This window comes from Podarcis raffonei, chromosome 10 (assembly GCF_027172205.1).
Source record: "Podarcis raffonei isolate rPodRaf1 chromosome 10, rPodRaf1.pri, whole genome shotgun sequence".
NCBI classification, from domain to species: Eukaryota; Metazoa; Chordata; class Lepidosauria; order Squamata; family Lacertidae; genus Podarcis; species Podarcis raffonei.
Genome location: NC_070611.1, coordinates 56422102 through 56434985, shown reverse-complemented (window position 1 = coordinate 56434985; position 12884 = coordinate 56422102). Strand labels below are relative to the sequence as shown.

Below are 12884 nucleotides of genomic sequence, written 5' to 3'. Positions count from 1 at the left end.
TTTCTGCAGATAGTCTTTAAATTTCTTCCAGTCTTCTTCCACCAACTCTTCTCCCAGGTCTCAGATTCTACCAGTCATTTCCACCAATTCCATATAGTCCATCACCTTCATCTGCCACTCTTCCAGGGTGGGTAACTCTTGTGTCTTCCAATACTTTGCAATAAGTATTCTTGCTGCTGTTGTTGCATACATGAAGAAAGTTCTATCCTTCTTTGGCACCAATTGGCCGACTATGCCCAGGAGAAAGGCCTCTGGTTTCTTCAGGAAGGTATATTTAAATACCTTTTTCATTTCATTATATATCATCTCCCAGAAAGCCTTAATCTTTGGGCACGTCCACCAAAGGCGAAAGAATGTACCTTGGTTTTCTTTACATTTCCAACATTTATTATCGGGCAGATGATATATTTTTGCAAGCTTGACTGGTGTCATGTACCACCTGTATATCATTTTCATAATATTCTCCATTTTGATATTTTTAAAGAACCATCAGATGTAATTTTAAAGCCTTGCAATCTGAAGTATTTAATGTGATGCAGTATTTACTTAAGTCACAGGCGTATCAAAGGATATGGAGAAAGCTGCAGTGTGGCATTGATTAAAGTTGCAACCCTAGCCTCTAAATGAGTAAGCTCCACTGAATTAAATGAGACTTACTTCTGAGTAGACCCTTAAATTCACAGCATTAGGTTGGGCTTACACCTATTTGTATGTTCTAGAACAGGCATATCAATGTGGCACCCCTATATATTTGAGGAGTTCTATCTATAACAAAGCTCTCCTCTTCTTTTTGTGTACCATTTTCTCCATATTCAGTTCATTGAACCACTGATGTAGTATCTCAGAGATGCTTAGAGCAGTGGCTGGGAACCTGTGGCTCTCCAGATGTTGCTGGACTTTATTTTAAGAATAACCGAAGAGCAGCTCTTGGTGGCTACTGGTTGGCACTTGTCATTCTCCGCCTCCTTGAATGCGCCAGGAACAGCGTTGTTTCAGGGCATATGTGTGTGGTGGTGTCATTTTAAAAAGTGGTGGTGGTGAGGGACACCATTTTCTCCCCCCAAAATGACACACTGCCTTCAGCATTTGAGGGTGAAGGGGAGAGGGAGGTGGCCATCAGTTAGTGATTGCCAAGAGGGATGTCAGCTAACTCCCATGAGAACTTGAGACCAAAAAATTCAAGCATCCTGATTTTGATCAGCAGGATGTTGGAGGGTATGCCATTGTATTATTAATGGAACTCAGGGCAGCAAACATAGAAGGGCTAAAAGAATTAAAGCATATTTTAAACAATTCCAGACTGGGACAGATCTTTGTTTAAAAGGCTTGTTGAAATTTCATACATTGAACTGAATGAACATGACTAACTTAGGTCTATTAATTTCAGTGAGTCTGCTGTGAGTCAAACCAAGTTGTAAACAACCCAATTTTTTGTATATCTGTTTAATTGTCTAAGGTTCATTCTATGGCTTTTCCTGATATTATGTTGTTACCCGTGACCCATTTATTTCATCCTTGAAGATCAGTGTGACATCAATGTATTGCTTTCTTTTTAGATATCTAAGAGTAAATTGACTGATTAAAAATCATGATTTCAGGGGCAGACATTTCTAATGTGATCAGAAAGAGATTATCTCCATCCTGCACACATCCTGCTCCCAATGTGTAAAGAGCATCATACTCCTTCACTGCCTCAAGGACATTTTCGTTCATGACAGACTCCATGTCTGTCCATACTCAATGACACTCTCATGGACATTGTCCATTCTCCTTCACAACATGCAGCTGAGAAGCCAAAGGATGACGGGACATTTTTAATGGTGGTGACTGGTTCAAAGGTAATGAAACAAAAATTAGGAATAAATGAACCGTTTTTTATAGTGGGAAAGAGGTAAACAATGGATCCCATAAAGATCTGTACTGGGATCTACAAAAGGTGCAGACAAATGATCAAGGAGATGGACAATTATTCCATGAGGAAAGTTTACAGTAGTTGGAGTTTTTTTTATAGCTTAGCTGGGGAAAAAGTGAATAAAGGGAACCATTTTAGGGTTGTATGAAATTATGTATATTGTGGAGAAATTTGGTAGGCCTAACTTCTCCCTCTGTCATAAAACTAGAACCTGGGGGGGTCATCCAATGAGTGAAAGTCGGGAGATTCAGGACAGACAAAACAAAGTACTTTTTCACACAATACTTCTTCATAGTGTGGCGAAAGTGGATAGGTATAACTAATCCCTCTCTTGTAAAATAGACAGTGTTTAGTTAAAGCAGTGGAATTTGTAGTCATGGCCACCAACCTGGGCAGCTTTAAAGGGGGCTTAGACAAAATCATGAGGGTAGGGCTATCAATGGCTGCCTGTTATGATAATTGTGTACTACTACCTTGAGGATCAGAAAAAGTATGCCTTTTAAAACCATCTGCTGAGAGGAGAGGAGCCCATGAGCTTCTCAAAGGTATCTGGTTGGCCGATGTGAAAACTGAATGCTATCTGAACTAGCAGAACACTTATGTCTTATCTAAGATAGGGCAGGTCTGAACACTCTCCTCCCAACTGTAAAGTGCAGGATATTTACCATCTTTCTATCTGGCAGTTATTAGTGTGGGGAAAGTATGCATCTGAATCTTAGTATATTGGTGAAATGATCTTTGTCATACAAGGTCAATGCTGTCGAATAATAATTCATGATCTTTTTATATCACGTATCACATTTTGAGATATGCTACTTACTGCAGTGGCACAATGGATGTCTTTCCATACTGTGGCCTCTCTAGAGAGATCGGAGACCTCAAAAAAGTTATCCAGAATGACTTCTCCAATCATATCATGTCTAGAAAATCTGTCAAAATCATATACACTGAAATGTAGTTTCCTGTTGCAAAGTTGATCATAGGCTACAGGAAACTGAAAGGTTTCATTGAAGACAGGGTTTAATGTCTTTCTGTGAACCCGTGTCTGAAACTTTTTTTTCCTGTCTGGAAGAAGGTAGATTTTCACATAGGGATCTGATGTACCAGTGAAGTCTTTAGCTGGTAGTTCCAAGGCTTTGACAATGGTAACCAAAAGCATCTCATTTTCATAATCATACTTAAGGGTAAAGTTGAGTTTCCCACAAGTTTTCACATCCTCTTTCTGGCCTTCTGAATCCACAGACTTCTGTTTATAAAGTTCCGGTTTTATCCTTCCAATGCTGGTAGTTGTCTCCCCTCTTTGTAAAACAGGATCTGTCCCCATGTTAAAATCAATGCTGGACACCTGCATTTGCCTTGGCAGATGCCTCCTGAAGGAATTGTGCCTGCATGCGCAAAGACAAAGAAATTAACACTGATAATCTCAAAGGGAAAGAGAATAACTTTCATATAGCTAAAAATGAGAGGAGTAAATCAACCACTCACATTTAACAAGTTTCCATTATTGTTATAACTCTCTGGAGAGAACAATTACTAACAACACTAGGTAATCCAGGAAGATAATTCAATGATTCAGTTCAAGAAGAATGTTGACAATTTGGAAGACAACAACAAACAGCAGCAGCAGCAAATATAGAGGAGAGCTACAAAAATTACAAAGGGTTTAGGAAGCAAATCCTGTTTGGTAGACTGAAGGGAATGGCCATGCTTAACCTAGAAAAAAGAATCTTGATGGAAATAGGGGTACCCTATTTCTGGTCAGTGTGTATTAGAGCAGCAAAAGGCAAAAACGAGAGTGTCAAGTTGCTCAAGAGAAGCTAAGACCCATGGCAGAGACCACCGAGGAATGCTGATATGTGAGAGCAGGCATCAGCAAACTTTTTCAGCAGGGGGCCAGTCCACTGTCCCTCAGACCTTGTGGGGGGGCCAGACTATATTTTGAAAAAAGAAGAATGAATTCCTATGCCCCACGAATAACCCAGACATGCATTTTTTTTAAAAGGACACATTCTACTCATGTAAAAACACCAGGCAGGCCCCACAAATAACCCAGAGATTTTAAATAAAAGGACACATTCTACTCATGTAAAAACATGCTGATTCCCAGACCGTCCGTGGGCTGGATTTAGAAGGCGATTGGGCCAGATCCGGCCCCCGGGCCTTAGTTTGGCTACCCATGTGTGAGAGAATGTATTGGACATAGTCTGTTCCCACCTCACAGGCAATTGTTGGCTGCTACAAATGATAACCATTACAAGTGAATTAACCAAACAAGAACTCCAGGGACAAGGGTGAAAACCTGATTTTTTATTGTGTGGGTGGGATAAGTCCTGCCCTGCATAATCAATCACATGACAGGGCACGCATACACCATTTGAATGGCAATGCCCATTGACTTTTGGGGGGGCAGCCCCCTCAAGTATTTTATTGGGGTGTGTGTGTGAAGAGACCTTGGCCCCTAGGAGCTAGTTCCTATGTCCAGGGATGATGAGAGTTGCAGTTCAGTGACATTTAAGAATTCTGGGTCCAATTCATTAATAAGATGGTTATCCATATTCATTTGAAGCATTTCCAGAGACCTGATTGTGCCACAAACCCCACAAAGCTCCGCTGGTTGCTTGATGGTTAACAACCTAAAAGAGAGATGAAGCCTTTCTTTTTTAATATGCAGAAAAGGATGAGAATGGAAGCAGGAGAAGATCAGTAGAGGGCAGGTTACAAAGGTAAATATTCCACTGCTGTTTAGCTGGATCTGAATTCAATAAGGCAGGGGGGAACAATGTTCAAGTGTTCTGTTGAGTACTTTGCCCTGGAGATTACATTGCTTAATTAAAACATTGTTTTCTTTTTATTAAAAACCCACTTTTCTTTTTTTGCAAGAACAAAACCCTGTACTTTTTTATTTTTGCAAGGACATATATGTACTGTCATTAAGAGGCAGTTTGTCTGCATGTTCCCTGTTATCCATGCATGGGGAAGGTAGCTGTACCTGTTTAGCACTCTTCAGGTTCTCCATTTTTAGAGTGCACTGAAATAAAGAAGAGACCCAGCTGTGACACTCGCTCTTTCATACCGGGAGTACAAATTGTCCATGAGGAAACTATTGTGTTGTACTTCATGAAAAAGCACTCTTTCCATTTACACCCAGAGTGTCTGCTAAATGGAAAACCCTCAAGTACTGTAGCCATCTTTTGTTGAACAGGAATGTCAGACTGAACTAAGTGGAAGCCGCGCAGATGTAAGCCTGTTTACTCCCACTGTCTCTTCATTACATTTCATCTGAGCACTCTGACTGCATTCAGATGCAACAATCAGCTGTGGTTTATCAATATGTAAATGCACTCTGGGCTTATGCACCCATTTCATGTATTTATTACATTTGTATCCTACCCCAAGGATATTAAGGCAGTGAATATCCCATTTCTTCTCCCCGACAACAACCCTGTGAAGTAGCTTAGGTTGAGAAGGAGCGCATTTAGCACCCTGGAATCAAATATGTAATAATATTAGTTTAGTTATGTCTGTTTGTATAGTCAGGCTTGTGGAGGTAGCTAGGAGGGATTTATGCATCTTTGGCTAGCTGTAGCCTTACTTAGAATAGCTGGACATGACCTTTACCATTCATGCCCTAGTTACATCCATACTGAACTACTGCAATACCACTTGCTGGTAGCCGCAGGAGGGCAGAATGTTCTTGTGTTCAGGTCCTGCTTGAAGATTTCCCACAGGCATCTGGGTGGCCATTGTGAGAACAGGATGCTGGAGTAAATAGGCCATTGGCCTGATTCAGCCGGCTCGTCTCATGCTCTTATGTTCTGTGTGGCTGCAGAAGCTGCAGCTTGTCCAAAATGTTGCTCATGAACTGGGTCATAGAATGTTGAACCTATGCCAGGTATGTTTGCTGTCTGTTTCAAGTAACCAATCTGAAGGCTCATACTGAAGGGCTCCTTTGAAAAGTCCATGACAGCCCAGGGCCAGGTTACCCCCAGGACCATCGTTTGCCATGTGACCCTGACCAAGCCCTGAGAGTGGCACGAGAGGGCCTGCCCTCTGTCCCATCTCTGCTGAAAATATGATGGGCAAGTACAAGGGGTTTTTGGGTGCTGGTACTCAAATGATGGAATGGGGAGATAGAATCACAGAAGGTGGAAGAGACCACAAGGGCAATCTCTTCCAAGCCCCTGCAATGCCCCAGTGTGGGGCTCATAGCCGTGATCTTGGGAGATGCAACAGGCTCATATTCTTCCTGTTTTCAGCCAAGTAGAAAACTTAACGCTCTGCTGTTTTAAGTTATCTTTGTTTTAGCCTGTTCACTTTTAGCTTTTACCGATTAGGATTCTTTACAAATGAGACCAGCACTAACATGGTGCACTGTGGTGTGTTCGTGTTCACTGTTTCAGTCTCTCTATCATGGTCTGTTATACTCAATCCCATTCCCTCTCTCACCTGATTTACCATTCCTCCCGCTTTACAGTCAGCTGAGCAGACCCTCTCCTCATTGGGTCTAATTTTTGGACTTCTGCAAACTTACTGTTTCCCAAAGCCTGTGGATACCTTTTGTGCATGGACGGTGCTATATTTTCATGACATAAGCAACACTGGTGCCAACTCTACAGGGCCCTGGGTGCCTGGGGCCTTGGAATCAATGTCTGAGGCCATGTCAGGCTTCCTATGTGACTTCCAGTATTCATGAAGTCATGTGTGAGACCTCTGACATGAGCTCTGAGTCCCCGCGAAGCCTCGGAAGCACTGCTGCGGCACTCTGACATAATGTGACATCATGACGTCACATTACTTTGTGGGCACCATTGGCACCCATAATCTGGGGCCCAAGTCAGTGCCCCTGAGAAGCAACAGCATTCATGTCTGGACATTGGAATCATGAATATTTTGCAATAATAATAATAGCAGCAGCAGCAGAAGAAGAAGAAGGTGATCTCTCAGTCTGATCCATTGGAATGGGACAGACTATAGATTAAAATAGCAAAGGTCTTACGATTGTCTTTCTTTGATGGTGATATGGGAGGTGATTCAACTGCCATCTTCAAATATCTGAAGGGTTGTCAGATGGAGCAACTTTGTTTTGAGCTGTTTCAGAGGGCAGGATCTGAACCAATGGATTCAAACTACAAGAAATACGAAAGAAGAACTTTCCAATGGTCAGAGCTGTTTGACAGTGGAATGGACTCCCTCAGAACGGACTCCTTCACTGGAGGTTTCTGAACAGACGGCCATCTGTCAGGGAGTCTTTAACTGTGGGTGGCTGCATTGCAGTTGGATTAGATGGCCTTTGGGGTACACCTTCCAACTCTTCAATTCTATGATTTTATATTGCCACAGTCATTTTCAGCTGCCCTGTTTCTGAAAGAGTAACCGTACATCTGTTCACCCCCTGCTTTTTCCTTTCAAAGGAATGTGAGATGTCTTTTCCAAGTTGCCAAATGCTCCGTTAAAATTCAAAACGCCCATTTCAAAACACAGAATGATGTAATCACTAAATTGCAATCTCCCTCTGCCATACCCTCCCATCTTTTGAAGTGCTGCAATGTTATATATGCCACTAACAGTTATTCCCAGGCGGGTGTAATGTAAAGTGGCACTTTCGCTCTAGTAAGCCAATGTCCCGATGCCACGGCAGTTTGCACGGGTTCCGAGTCACAACATTTCAGTGATAGGGCTAATTGATGCGTTAATTATTTAAATCAGTCGTCATTCCCATGGCAACATGGGAATGCTTTTCCGAGTCTGCAGGAACAATGGGCCTTCGTGTGACTGCTGTGCCGAAGTATCAGAAGCGCAGCCAATTAGGTAGCTGGGATGCCGCAACGTTAATGGCTCACACCTGCTGCCCTGTTTTCCCAGGCTGGTGCACTGCACTCTGATTTGTTGTATTGCTCGGGGCACTGCTTCATCTCTCCGGCTCCCCGGGTGAATTAAAAAATGCAACCTTTGCCAGCACTTAGATCCTGGACTACAAAAGCCTTCAGACACCTGGCAACCTGGTTAAGGTTGGAAGCTCATAGAATGGCAGCGAAGTTTCAATGCAGACAGTGGATTTTTTAAAATGGAAATTGGCTGCAGAGAAGCAACGGAAAACAGCCAGCTGGATTCCTCCAGCAGGTTCTGTGCATCCCTAGCCACCCTCTACATACATTTGAAGGCACGCAGAAGACTAAATATAGTCAAACTGCTCCCACCCTTATCCAGGGACTTCCAATCTCTTCCCAGCTCTCCACTGTTCCACAACTGTCCCTGTGCCCATTTCCCCTCCCTGCTCTTGCAAGTTCCATTGCCCAAAAACTTACTTGACAAATCTGATCTAGGACACTCAGAGGTTCTCAGAAAGACAATTATGTCTGTGGTAGATGGGTTTTAAGTTTGCTTGCTTAGGATGGACCTGGGGGCAGTGCTTCTTGACCCCACATTTTCTTGGAATCAAAGGTGAGCACTGCGACCCACAGCATTTTCCTTCAGCTTCATCTGATTTGTTGGTTGTGCAAGGTAGACACACGGACTCAGTTTTGGATGCTCCGAACCAGCAGGGGAGCTCAAAACACTCACTTCTATAGAATGTTGCGTCATTCACAATTTGAGATATATTCCCATGGAGTTCTCTGTTCCTGTGCCAGGGCTAATTCACATGTGCATGTATATTGCTGATGGTTCGTTTTCATGGATTTCCAGCTTACCTTCGTAGGTACCCTCCAAAGGCAGGTTAAAGCAAATCAATAAATTACAGCATAACCCCCCCCCCAGATTTAAAATAGCAGTTAAAGAAGATAACAGCTGCTTATATATTTAACCGATGCATCAAGCGATGACTTCTGTCTGTCCATGAGTCACCACATGCTATTAGCCAAGTGATGAGACACCAATAGTTGAACAGGCATGTGTGAACCAGACATTAGGTCAGGCATAGGCAAACTCTGCCCTCCAGATGTTTTGGGACTACAATTCCCATCATCCCTGACCACTGGTCCTGCTAGCTAGGGGTCATGAGAGTTGTAGTCCCCAAACATCTGGAGGGCAGAGTTTGCCTATGCCTCCATTTGATCAAAGATAGACAACGTGGTGTCCTTCGGATGTTGTTGGACTACAACTCCCATCTGCCACATCCAGCATGACCATTAGTTAGGAATGATGGGAGATGAGTCCAGCAACAGCTGAAGAGCACATTGGTTACCTCTGCATTACATTGATTTCCATTCAGCTTCAACATGTGTAGAAATGCTTGAATGAGAGATGACTTACTGTATTTTTTGCTCCACAACACTCACTTTTTTCCTCCTAGAAAGTAAGGGGAAATGTCTGTGCGTGTTATGGAGCGAATGCCTACGGATGGTGGGGGGATCTGCTGCAGTCGTGAGCAGAGGATCCATGGTTTCCCTTCCTTCCCTCCTTCATGGCTCGCTTTGAAACAGCAAAGCGGGAGAAGAGCCGTTGAGTGGGGAGGAGAGAGGGACAGAGAGCCTGCTTGCTTTAAAGGAGCAAAGCGGGAGAAGGGAGGAGCCGCTTACACGAGTGTAAGCGGCTTCTGTCCGGTTGGCTCCTTTAAAGCAAGCAGGCTCTCTGTCCCTCTCTCCTCCCCACTCAGCTCGCTAAATAGCAGCAAAGTTTTTCATCAAGCCGGGGAGGAGGGAGAGAAGCAGAGCCTGCTTGCTTTAAAAGTGCAAAGCGGGAGAGGAGAGGAGCCTTCTCCTCTTAAACCCCTCGCCTGCATTATTAGCAGCATCCTTCTCCACACACCCCATGTGTGCTCCTTGTCCCTTGAGTGCTTTTCCTTCCCTCCCCACCTAAAACGTGGTTACAAAGCACGGACCCACATGGATCCTCAGGATTTTTGCACTGGGTCACCCCAAATTCACCATCAGATCACATAGCATGCCCATGGCTATAGCTTGCACCAAAAAAATCACGCACCCACTGTTGCCTGGGGTCGCAGTGGTGCAAAAATGTGGTTACAAAGCATGGATCCACATGGATCCTCAGGATTTTTGCATTGGGCTACCCCAAACTCACTGTCAGATCACATGTCTGTGGCCACAGCATGAACCACAAAAATCATACATCCACTGTTTTGTTTAGAATATTTTTTTCCCTTCTTTTCCTCCTCTAAAAACTATGTGCGTGTTATGATCGGGTTCGCGTTATAGAGCAAAAAATACGGTAACCGACACGTTGACCTGGAATGTCTCTGTGTTGCCTCTGCATCTCTTTCCCTAATTCAAAACCTGCTTTCTTATACTTATAGAAATGGTAAGAGTCTCACTCAGGAACTCCGAAAGAAATCTCCTTGATTGGTTAAAACAATTGAGTCCAACAAGTAGAACATATTCAATTTGCCTTGCTGAGCCCTTGGGCAAACCTTCAGCACCCCTTGAGAATATGTATTATTTGGTATCATTTGTTTTTAATCTTGGTTTTCTAATAGTTGCCATCCATTCTGATTTTCATTTAATCCTTCCTGGCTGTTCTATTAAGAGCAAGGACAAAGAAGTTCAGACAATTTGCCATTAATTATGGCTGCAATATTTTGCATGTTATTGCTTTTCACAAAGCCCGAAAACTCATTTTAACCTCCCTACCATTCTTTTTTTAAAAATGCCCCTGCTAGTAATTGTATCTGGAGATTTTCCTTCCGTCTGGGTCAGGCTGGGGCTGCAAGTGGCTGAACCTGAATTCTGACATGGAAGGGTCTCTGGGGTCAGAGTACTAAGAAAGTCTTGCATCCAAAAAGCATATTGTATTATTCAGTTGAGCAGTTTCAGTGTATGCCTGCGCTTGGACCCCATACTTCTAACCCACATTTCAGGATTGCGCAAGGAAGACCAGAGTTAGGATCCATTCCAAATTCCATGGATTAGTCTGTACAATAGGAAAACACAGATTGTGAGAAAACCTAATGACATTAAGGCTGGACATCATAAGATCCAGGGACAGTTGTATTATTAGGGAAATGGAGGCAATTGTCTCAGGAGGTAGTTGTGCCTCACTCCTGGCAAACTGGCATCTCCCTGGTCCACTGGCTTGGCCTGCCACCTCCTCCTTTAGAAAGGTCAAGGGAGTATTTACTCAGAGCAAGTCATCCTGGGCATTGTGGCTGTGAGGCTGCATGGTTTGCTACAGTGGCTAAAAATGATGAACAAAAGAAGAAATGAACAAAAAGCCCATGTACTGCCACATACAGTGGTACCTTGGGTTACATACGCTTCAGGTTACATACGCTTCAGGTTACAGACTCCGCTAACCCAGAAATAGTACCTCAGGTTAAGAACTTTGCTTCAGGATGAGAACAAAAATCGTGCTCCAGCGGCGTGGCAGCAGCAGGAGGCCCCATTAGCTAAAGTGGTGCTTCAGGTTAAGAACAGTTTCAGGTTAGGTACAGACCTCCGGAATGAATTACATAAGTACTTAACCTGAGGTACCACTGTATTATTGAAAGATTGGGAGGATTAATGCAAGACATTTCAGCACCTGAGGTGAAGTCGGCCTATGTGTGTTCCAGCAGCGGCACCTCCTCCTTCTGTTGCTCACCTCAGGGACCTTCTTGCTCATGTCTTGTTCTGAGGTACACAAGGTCCTTGTCGGCAGGCTGGTTTCAGAAAGCTCTTGCACCACCACTGCTATTGCAATGGCCAAAGCAGAGGTGGCTCTCTAGATGTTGTTGGACTTCAATTCTCATCAGCATGGTCAATGATTAGAGGTACTGGAAGCTGGGAGTCCAACAACTTCTGAAGGCCCATAGGTTAGCCCCTTCTGCTTTAATGTTTTACAATAAGCTATGAAACTTTAGAGAGGCGCTCTCCAGAACCCAGGGCATTTTTTTTTTACCTTGGCTTTCAAAATACCTTGGTGTGATAGACAGGCCCTGAGTCAGCCTGCTGGCGACCCAGCAACCAATCGGAGCTAGTCAGAACGTCAGTTAATCATGAAGGACTGGTGAGTCAAAAATTCAGCACTTGACAGTTAAAGAGATAGGGGCATGCAGGAGAGGGGGGGCCTGTTCTGATAAGGATTAGGGGTCAGCTAGGCAGGGCAACCCAGTCTGATTCCCTGAGAGGAAAGTTAAAATCCTAGAAGGGGCTGTGAGAGTGTTTTGGTATAGGAATACTAGCAGCCATTCTAGGTGGAAATAGTCTATCCTGAGACTAGGGTGCTGATTAAGATTTTAAAGTTTTTGGCGAAGAGTGTTTGCCTGATACGAAGCATTGTGCCTCACATGAAAAACCATCAAGCTTAAAATTTTCCTTGAGTGAAAATAAATAAAAGAACTAGCTTTGCATCAGAAGTGCTTCCACATTACATTGAACCTCTGAGTGGGGGACAATAAGTGAACACAAGACATTCTTCACTGGCTGCAATTTAATAAAGAAATACTACCACAAACAGTTAGAGCAGGCCTCTCTACTGTTGTTCACAGGGATAGTTTTAAACACCCAGAAAATTGGTCTCTTTACTGAGCTTCCATTTTCAGTGAGGGAGTCTGTCACATTTGGCTTCCCTTAGGTTATGCCCCTTGACTTGGGGAGGGACAACATTTGATGCTCTGCCTCAGGCCTCAAAATGTATTGGGCTGGCCACACCAAGGGTTGAGAGTCTTTTGCTCCTCACCTTCAAACACTCCACTCCTAAATTCACTTTATTTTTGGAGAAAACACTGTTGATCTCGCCTTGGTGCAGTGGATTAAGATACATTGCCCCCAAAGCACTTTCCTGCCATTAATGTCTGGTTCTCTGTGTCCCCCCTCCCCCACCATATCAACAAGGATATTCTTCAGCCTGCCATGGACTCTCAAGTGAAGCTAAATTGCACTCCGGAGATAAACAACAGCAAAGTGGAAATACTTATTCTGGTGTCATTTATTGCTTGTTGGGGATCCAGAGACTTGAAAAATGATTTCTTTTCATAAGCAGGCCCCTTCCTTAATAGCATAAAACATAAAGAGGATGTAAAGTGTTCCAATTAAGATTT

General features: G+C 43.5%; 1 protein-coding gene across 1 annotated transcript in view; it reads right to left on the bottom strand.

Moving 5' to 3' along the window:
* SYT10 (synaptotagmin 10) overlaps window positions 1–12884 on the bottom strand; it is a 40023-nt gene that overhangs the window by 12671 nt on the left and 14468 nt on the right. The window contains exon 3 of the mRNA XM_053406054.1: window positions 2733–3297. Within this exon, the coding sequence (XP_053262029.1) occupies window positions 2733–3297 (565 nt within the window). The remainder of the gene's footprint in view (window positions 1–2732; window positions 3298–12884) is intronic.